General features: G+C 36.1%; 2 protein-coding genes across 2 annotated transcripts; one reads left to right on the top strand and one right to left on the bottom strand.

Annotated features, from left to right (window-relative positions):
* Nucleotides 1-5,509: 5,509 nt before the first annotated feature.
* On the bottom strand, nucleotides 5,510-7,193 carry LOC147555743 (putative F-box protein At1g49610). The gene has a single exon (XM_086663356.1). It carries the CDS (start codon nucleotides 7,174-7,176, stop codon nucleotides 5,788-5,790), a length of 1,389 nt encoding a protein of 462 aa, XP_086519482.1. The 5' UTR covers nucleotides 7,177-7,193; the 3' UTR covers nucleotides 5,510-5,787.
* Nucleotides 7,194-8,364: 1,171 nt separating this feature from the next.
* On the top strand, nucleotides 8,365-10,253 carry LOC147555742 (uncharacterized). The gene is made up of 4 exons (XM_086658523.1): nucleotides 8,365-9,127; nucleotides 9,250-9,307; nucleotides 9,396-9,486; nucleotides 10,182-10,253. The coding sequence occupies exons 1-4, from the start codon at nucleotides 8,365-8,367 to the stop codon at nucleotides 10,251-10,253; spliced, it is 984 nt and encodes a 327-aa protein (XP_086514649.1).

Below are 10,253 nucleotides of genomic sequence, written 5' to 3'. Positions count from 1 at the left end.
GAGAAAACTAACTAGATACATATCATATTTATAGTCATAAAACTAACAATAAACTCCTAAAAAGCTGCAACTACTTAGAGTACTTTCGTAATAATTATGTAACCAATACTTCATGACTTGACTGCTACTAAAAACTAGGAACCAGTTATTTGACTAAGTAAACAGAAACTTTAGTACGTAGATGCACTACTTTTAACAATCCCCCTTAGTGCATCCTTCCGATCAAGAACTCCAAGAGCTGCTCTGAGATGTTCAAACTTAGGCTTTACCAACCAAAGCCTTTGTAAATATATTTGCAACTTGATCATTTGTAAAGACTCCTATTAGCTTAATTTCTTGGTCCAATACTTTCTCTCGGATGTAGTGGTGACGAACTTCAATATGCTTTGTCCGAGCATGAAAAACTGGATTGGAGGCAAGCTTAACAGCACTTTCATTATCCCCCACATGAATGACTATTACATGTTCGAAAATCACAGCAAACTGACTGACCTTACTATGCTATAATGCAGATAGGCAATGGTTATTACGCGGAGTGTCGCTGCATCGGATGAAGGTGACTTTAAAGCTTTGAACCTTCCCTAATGATAACTATCAGGTTTACAAGGACAACAGTGAACTGTTAGTCTTGAACTGAGTCCTGGTAACTGTAAGCCAAATATAATTAACACACAACTGATTCTTTACTTGTTTAAGTTCTCGGTTGTGTGCTTTGCGGTCATGAACGTTCCTAGTTTCGTGTGTGCATTACAGAAGTCAGCCGAATACGACCTTCTTATAGAAATGACACCCCACACATATAGATGTTTCCTACTTAGGTACACTGTTATACCTTCCTTATAGAAAAATTTCTAAACTTTTCGGATACATTAAAAGTTGTAAGCTTAACTTCTGCATTGCAGACAACACTAATTTCATCCTAGGAATGGGTAAGAGAGAAGAACTCTCTTTCAGTGTTATGTTCGAGTCAGGATATAACTTCAGTTTCCCTTTGAACGTAGATCGTGGGATCTCCAGTGTTATAGGTAGGATTTCATCATGCCTTTACTCATTTACTTTAGGCAGTAAACCCATTCTCCTCGATGAAGCAATTACAAGATCTCTAGGCAGTCCCTCAGTGAAAGGATCAGCTAGGTTTTCCTTGGATTTTACATAATCTATTGTAATGACTCCTTCAGAGTGTAATTGCTTTACGGTATTATGTCTTCGATGGATGTATTGAGACTTACCATTATACATTTTACTATGTGCCTGTGCAATTGCAGCTTGATTACTACAATGAATCTTGATTGCAGGCACAGGCTTGGGCCATATTGGTATACGTTCTAAAAATTGTCTAAGCCACTCGGCTTCTTCTGCTGCTTTATCCAAAGCAATGAATTCTGAATCCATCGTTGATCTAGCAATACAGGTTTGCTTAGAAGATTTCCAAGATATGTCATCCCCCCCAGTGTAAATACATAACTGCTGGTTGACCTTATATCATCGGTATCGGATATCCAGTTTGCATCACAATATCCCTCAAGTACTACTGGGTACTTAGTATAATGGACTTCATAATCCTTTATATACCTGAAATACCGTAACAACCTTTTTGTGGCATCCCAGTGAGTTTTACTTGGATTACTAGTAAATCTGCTTAGTTTACTAACCGAGAGAGCTAAGTCCGGTCTAGTACAATTCATTAGATACATAAGACTTCCTATAATCCTTAAGTATCCTAATTGTCTTACTCCAGTCCCTTCGTAAGATGAATACTTGGGTCTAATGGGGTTAATACAGTCTTGAGATCATTTTTACTAAAAAATTTCAATTTTTTTTCAACATAGTGAGTTTGAGATAAACTTATCCCTTTACTTGTCTAAGTAAGTTTGATCCCCAAGATTACTTCTGCTTTTCATAAATCTTTCATATCAAAATTTTTAGAAAGCATTTTCTTAGTAGTGTTGATGACATCTAAGTTATTTCCCATAATTAGCATGTCATCTACATATAGACACAGAATAACACACCCTTTATTTGTGTTCTTAATGTAAACACATTTGTCACATTCTTTTATTTTGAATCCATTTCATAATAATGTATTATCAAATTTAACATGCCATTATTTTGGGCCCTGCTTCAACCCATACAGTGATTTCACTAATCTACAAACTTTCTTTTCTTGGTCAGGAACCACATACCCTTCAGGCTGGTTCATATAGATTTCTTCTTCTAGATGCCCATTTAAAAAAGTTGTTTTCACATCCATCTGGTGAATTTTTAAATTATATAAGGATACTAACATTCTTATAGAGGTTATTCGACTCACAAGAGAGTAGGTACTGAAATAGTCCAATCCTTCTCGTTGTCGAAAACCTTTTGCCACAAGTCTTGCTTTGTACTTGTCAATAGATCCATCAGTTTTTAATTTTTTCTTAAGAATCCTTTTGGAACCTAAAGGCTTACATCCAGGTGGAAGATCTACAATTTCCCATGTATGATTTTGCATAATGGAATCTATTTCACTACTCACAGCTTCCTTCCGTAATGGAGCTTCTGGGGTAACCATTGCTTCTGTGAATGTCTGAGGCTCATTTTCAACCATATAGGTGAGAAAGTCAGGACCAAAAGTCTTAGCTACCTTTATCTTTTTACTTTTTCGAGGTTGAGCCTCATTTTCTTTCTTTCTGAATAGTCTCACAGTGGAGAAGAGGTATCTATCGACCAAGCATATAATTTCTAGGTCTTCTCCACTCATTGTCAATCGATTTTGAGTTGGATGACTACAAAATTAGCGGAGGAGTTAGTCGGGTAGGCTTCTCAAGTTGTAGGTGGATCGAGCTGAGGATTAGTTTTCATAGTCTTCGCCTTTATTTGCGAGTTTCGAAATTGTCACGATCCATCAGATGTCGTACTTCTGGAGGTGTCCTGTTCTAGAAAAAAAAATCTGGGTATATGTTTACGGTTTACCCGTACATAGAATTGCTATGTCATCAACAACTCTTTCATCTGAGACAAACGACTTCAAGATAGAGAATTTTTTCTCACTATCAATGAGAAAAAGTGACGAAAGACATCTCTCCACCACTAATGAAGGGGGTGGTGATGAATCTGCGGTCGAGAGAGATAGTTGACTAATTTCTACAAAAGTCTTTTGTACGTACCCATAACAAAACCTTTTGCCCACAACAAGTCTTTTGTATATACCATCAATACCTTGATCTCTTTTCTTTCTGAATGATTGACTTGATGATCATCTGGTTTCAGGTTACGAACATTCCCGAAGTTGCATAGTCGTTGTAAAGCGTCGAGTTCTATATGGTCTTCCTCACTCATCCAAGTATCTGAAATTTTTTATATCTAAAGTTACTTAGCTAATTGCTTTCCATACTCTGAGTGATTTGATAATATACGACATCATTGACATTTAGAAACTTGAGTTGATACTTCTGATTTCATTATTTTCGTCTAATAACAATGACTTTGAACTTTTGAAATTCTAAACTCGCGAAGGCCTTTTGTGAGACTGGCTTCAACATCTACTACGAGGACAAGAGAAAAAAAATTTATCTTTATTCGTACAATTCAATAATCCAGTATTTGATTTCAATTCATCGACTTTATCGAGGGGTCATTTGCACAGGCAAGTCAATAACTTCGTATTTTTTTTCCTTCATTTCAAGCCATCTCTTGAGTTGCCTCCTCTATTTTTATCTTATAAGATTGAAATGACAAGTTGGTAAAGTGCTCCTTAGCTATTCAACTACCGCGCGATAAGTCTGAGCATGTATAATCGTGAATGTTATGTTTGATTTAAAAATTGTGATTACCGAAGTATTATTGTCTTTCATTAAATTCTAATGATATTTTATATCTCTTGTTACAAAAAAATTTGGAGAAACAAACACTTGTACGAGATTTTTTTTCTTTTTTATTAGTATATAGTACGTTGAACTCTTAGTTAATATAGATGTGCATTAGTCTGATTGTTTACTCGATGTATTACGTTAATATTTTGGTTAGTTCAATTTGAAGAATTTTTACTTTAATATTTGTACGAGAGATTTTTAATTAATGAATTGATGAAACAGATTATTGATGTCATTGTATATGCACTTCAATTTTATATATATACATAAATGAAAGATGCAGCCTGAACGTCATGATTAATTAACGTTAATAGCTATTAGGTCTTAAAATGCAAGAATTTTTGCTATAACAATTTTCGTAGCTTATGGACGTTCAACGGCTGCGAATTATTCCATCACAAATAAACGGTCACGTCAAACTTTTTTGAGCATTTAGTTAGGCCAAAATCCATAGCAGAAAGGTCTAACTAGTTGTTACGGACGAAAGCGTAGCAAACAGTTCGTAGCTAAAACCTTTTGTGACGACAATACCAATTACGAGGCGAGGGTTGTAGCAAAACATCTTTGGTATTGAATTTAGAGTAATTGCTATGGCCTATGTCCATAACTAAAGGTCGTCTGTTTTGTAGTGAATGCCACTTATAACATGTCAAAAAACCCTAACTGAATTGTTACATAGATAGATATATTAGGCCAGCGCTTTGGGGAAAGCTAAATAGTTTCCGGGGTGTGAAGACTTGGTCAAAAATTGGTCAATTTTGTTTGACAATATTATTTTGTAAGTTGCTGGGGGAAAAATAAAAAATCTCCACCTCACCTCTCTCTCTCTCAACCTCACCTCTCTCTCTCTCTCTCCACCGGCGAAGGTCGCCGGCCGGCGACCTTCAAACATAAAAAAAATTTCTCTCTCCTCTCTCTCTCTCTACAAATTTTTTATTTTTTATTTTAAGACCTTGATCTGGTCTGTTCTGTTCGTGAGGAACAGATCTGTTCCTCACGAACAGACCAAGGTCTGGTATGTTCTTCAAGAGTAGACCAAGGTCTGGTATGTTCTTCAAGAACAGACCAGATCTAGGTCTTAAAAACACAAAAAAAAAATTTAGAGAGAGAGGAGAGAGATTTTTTTTTTTCGTCGGTGAAGATGATGAGGTGGCAGAGATAGAAGATGAGATGGAGGAGAGAGGTGAGGTGGAGAGTTTTTTATTTTTATTTTGAAACATATTCCCCATAAAATATGTTTTCCCGGACTTTGCATATTCCTTTTAAAATTTCACACCCGGAAATTATTTAGCTTTCCCCAAAACGCTGGCCATATATTAGTATAACATATATATTTGTTATACATACAATATTACATACAAACACACACAATATACATAGGTATTATTGGATATATTGAGGATATTATTAGCAGGATATGTCTGGCAAATATTAACGTGTCGTGTTCGGGTGGGATGTCGGGTAGCGCGGCCAACCCGTTTATTTCACCGGGTCAACCAGGCTAACCCCGCCTTCGGATTACAAGGTCTTTGTGGGCTTTAACGGACTCGACCGTCCATGACGGATTGGTTTACAGTGAATTCACAACCTCCTTCACTTTGAAGAATTTTGATTTTTGTAGAGAAACGATTATCTACAACAGATTTAAAAATTAAAAATCACTCAATAACTTGGATTTTTATTTTCTTTTGAAAATTATACTTCACAAATGAATAATAATTTTGGCTCAAATAGCTAAAACCCCATCTATAGTCATTCACACGGTAGAGGTTGTTGAGTTTAAGCTTCCTTAATCTGTAAGGGTCAATATCTTCAATAATAAGTCCGACAAGAAAATACAAGATGCCATTTCTTATGGAACTTAATCTTTCTATTTGAGATGAGATACCCCCGAGATCACACAATTATAAGTGCATGTTGAATAGAGAAAAAGCAATCAGAATGATCCATCGGAACAAGTTGGCGAGTAATTACTAGCGCATGAGGTTCCAAAGAAATGAAATGTCATGGTAGAAGCTGCACGTTGCAAAGCTTGTACTAGATTAGAAACTTCCCTCATGTTATCTCTGGAGTGAATTTCAACTGTCTCTAGGACTATTGCCTTCTTGAGTACAATCTCAAGAATAGAAACCACACTGCAATCTTCTGAACTCATACGGTGTCGAGAAAAAATCTTAACTTTCTTTAGGTGATATAACATGCGTTGTAACGACAAAGCTTCTGCGTTACTTGAGTCGTTTCGGTTACTTGAGTGGTCCTCGACCACGACATATGGCATATCTCTTGTTGATTCTATGTCCAGTACAAGTTTCTCTATATTAGGAGAACTCTCAAGTAAGTATGCTATGGCATTGACACGATCTTTTGTAAGCCATGTTCTCAACTTCAAACATTTCAAGTTAGGAAACTCCAATCTAGTTCCTTGTAATAAGTTTGGAGCTTCTAATAAGAGTAATTCATGAGTGAACCAAGCTGATAATCTTAGAGTTTCCACGTTATGAAACGCTCTAAGTAGTTTAATGATCACTTCATCAAACTCTTGATATTTATTACAGATAACAATTCTAGCTTTTACCAAACAAGGAAAGTTACCCATATCAAATCCTTTCAATTCAAAGCCTTTACAACTCAATGATATGAGATTCGGAGCATATAACTCAATCATATATTCATATGTATCGTTCATATTATGTAATTTGAAGTACTTAAGTTGAGGAGAAGAAATGCAAATGGTGGTGCAGTTAGGTTGGCATTCAGTTATAGACAATGACTCAAGAAGAGGACAACGGGATACCAATTTCTTAATCACATCACCAACACCACATAGTTCAACTCTACAAAGAGTTAGTTTTTCAAGTCTAGGTAAACTCATTGAATCAGGTATATGAAGCTTATGAGTATAATAGCCATGACCCTCTAAGTCAAGTTCTAATATTCTCAATGATTTAAAATCAAAAGGTAAATGAATTCTTGAACTACCTCCCCTAATATATAGTTCTTGAATGTTTCTTGTAATAGCAGTTTCAATCCATCTAACAAGACTCTTTCTTTTAACATCGTTATTAGGAAGTGTGAGATCAAAAGTATGAATATCAGAAGAGTTAAACAATAATACATTACTCACAAAATCTTCACAGCTCTTTCCCTCGTTGTAGTCCATATGGGTAAGGTCGATTTTTATAAAAGGGTGAGATTTCCAGACATCTTTCCATCTTCTTGATAAAACGCTTGTTTGAATTACTTCTTTCATGTCAAGGAAAGAGAGAACTTGATGAAGAACATTATCTGGTAATTTGCTAATTCTACTCTTATCTTTTTGTTTCATCTTTTCTTTTTCTTTTGGTTGCATTCTAGGGTTTGAAGCAATAATATGATTAAATAGACTCGCTAAAACCCTAGAACGGAATTGCTTTCACCGCACGGAAAGTAGTACGGTATGATTTTGTAGGACAAGTATGTCCTCATCATTTCTGCAATATAACACTAATACCCTAACTAATTAGCACAGGTCATTGATCTCTTCGCACATGGGAGAGTTATCTTTTATAGGCAGCCTGCTTAGTTAAGGGAGAGGCTAATAGCACTTGTTCAAAGTGTTGTTAGCCCCCTCCCTCTACTAGCCTCCCATACGGAACGCTAGGTGGCACCCCAAGAGTACCCAGAAATTCTGACCCTAAGTCAACACCCATCTCGCGTCCAAATATATATCTCCTTTGTGATTTTTGCCCTAGTTTCAAGGGTAGAGACCGAGAGAGAGAGAGAAAACACCCATTCTTGTACACGATTTCTTTATCTTCTTCCCTAATTTTTTTTCGGGATAATTTGACATACACCCCCACTAATAATTTGACTACACCCCCACTTTTTGAAAACTTTTGATATATACCCCCACGTGGATGGAAACCGTGATATCGCTGTTAACTTCACCGTGTGCGAAAGGCACGCGTGAAGTATGACACTTTTGCCCCGCTCAATCGAACGGATATCATCTCCACAGATCCAACGGTTGGAACTTAAACCTAATTTTTAATAACTTACCGTCAAATCGTTTGTCTTTTCAACTGCTACTTACCCGTTACCCGCGTTTTTCTTCTTGAGGTTTCTCCATCGACAACTAGGGTTTCTTGCTTCTGAAATCGGTCTCCATCGACAACTAGGGTTTTCTCTGCATCACAAGACAAATATGTTGATTTCTTGAGCAAAAGAGTGTATTTTCCCTCTCTAAAGTTAGCAACATTAGGATATTTGGTTGAGTGATTTGGAGTTCCATATTTAGGTTTTCTTGTGAAAATACCATTAATGGCTGAAGGAGGGAGTTCTGGTAGTTATCAGTAAGTTATTCCTAATTTATTTATGTGTAAAGTTAACATAATGATGAACTTTTGATCTAGTTCTGCATATTTAGGGTTTATGATTTGAAATTCAGACCATAAAATCAATTTTTTTGTGTTAATCTTAACCCAATTCTACTTTATCAATGTTTTGTCAATGAAGATTTGATGAAAACTAACCAATGTCTTTTTGCAAGCATTTTAGGGGTTTATTCATTGCATTCAAGCCTTTCTTAGATGGTTTTAAAAAGGGGTGTAGACCAATCATTGGGTTGGATGGTTGTTTTCTCAAAGGAAAGTATGGTGGTGTTTGCTTGTCAGCAACTGCATTAGATGGGAACAATGGCCTGTACCCCCTAGCCATATACATTTGCAAGTCAGAGAACTATGAGAATTGGTTCAAATTTTTGACTCAACTCAGTGACCATGTTAAGCTACACCCAAATTTGCCCACATTCATTTCAGATAGACAAAAGGGCTTGATTCAGGCAGTTGCACAGATTTTTCCTAACAACCATCATAGATTTTTCTTTCGACACATGTACAAGAACTTCAAGAAGAGTCATCCTTCTGATCATCTTAAGAATTTAGCTTGGGGAGCAGCAAAGGCATACAAAAAGGAAGACTATCAGTTATGGGCAGACCAATTGATGAAAGATGACCCAAAAGCATACCATTGGTTACATAGAGTTGAAGTGAGTTCTTGGGCAAGATCCTTCTTTGATGTAAGAACAAAATGTGAGCATATAACCAATAATTTTTCAGAAAGTTTCAACAGTTGGATCACTGATCTAAGGGACATGCCAATATCATCTATGACTGATAAATTTCACTTAATGATGATGTCTTTGCTCTATGAGAGGAAGAAGATAGCAAAGACATTGGATGCAAGTGGAATTGTTCCAATAGCTCAAAGGGTCATTGATGGGTTCAAGAAGGGCATAAGTAATTTCAGAGTGCAAGGGCCAGTGATTTCTTATTCAATATTTATGAAGTGAATAGTACTAATATATGGACTGTGAACATAAGAGATATGACATGTTCTTGCTGTTTTTGGGACATAACAGGAATCCCTTGTATGCATGCTGTTCCAGTCATCTTACCAATGAGGAGAAAATGGACAGAGTAAGTTTTCTTTACTCTATTTAGATGTTATTACCTATATTATGTTTTCTAATGTTCTAATTATGTGAGTTTGTGATTTCATGGCCAGATTTTGCAGTGATTTTCATAAGGTTAGTACATATCTTGAGGCTTATGGAGGGTATATAACACCTATGAAGCATATGAAGGAATGGGGCAATGTAAGTACTCTATTTAGATGTTATTACCTATATTATGTTTTCTTTCGTTCCTTTGTACCTTCTTATTGAGCATTATATATGAATATGACTTATCCATGGTTAAGAATTGAATTATGTTTTGGTATGAATTATGTTTTTAATTTGCTGTGATTGTGATTGTGAATGTTGTATTTTTCTTTTCTTATTGATGCAACCATTATATGAAGTTCTCCCTCCTATAATAGTCAGACCAGCTGGGAGACCAAAGAAACAGAGGAGAAGGGATATGGATGAAGAACCTTCAAATCAAAGAGTTGGAGAAAATGCAAGACTTGTCAAGGGTTTGGCCATAACAGCAGAACTTGCAAAGGTGCTGCACAACCAAAAATTGCTCAAACAAAGCTGCCAAGAAGAAGAAATGGTGCATCTACCTTTACTGTTGCAACCACTCAAGCAGGAAGTTCGATGAATCAACAAAGACCTACAGTGACTCAACCAAGAACTTCCCAACCTCCTCCAATTTTACAACCTGGTACCCAATCTTTCTATGGTAGGTCCCCTATAATCCCACCTAGTCAAGTGTTTAAACCAACCAAATACCAACCAAGAAAACCTAGTAAGAAGTAGGAAAACATAGCTTTTTGGATGAAACTAGACATCTTTTGATCATTTAGTCTTTATTGTTTCTTTTTGTGATGTTTTATGAATGGAAATAGCTCAGTGATGATGTTTGGCTTCTTTTTGTTCTTATTTTGAATGTGAAGATGCTCATTGAGCTGTTTTTTTGA

This window comes from Eschscholzia californica, unplaced genomic scaffold, assembly GCF_041429995.1.
Source record: "Eschscholzia californica isolate CP2 unplaced genomic scaffold, dmEscCali1.0.p SCAF_2, whole genome shotgun sequence".
NCBI classification, from domain to species: Eukaryota; Viridiplantae; Streptophyta; class Magnoliopsida; order Ranunculales; family Papaveraceae; genus Eschscholzia; species Eschscholzia californica.
The sequence above is the reverse complement of the archived record's forward strand: the minus strand, read 5'-3'. Positions and strand labels throughout refer to the sequence as shown.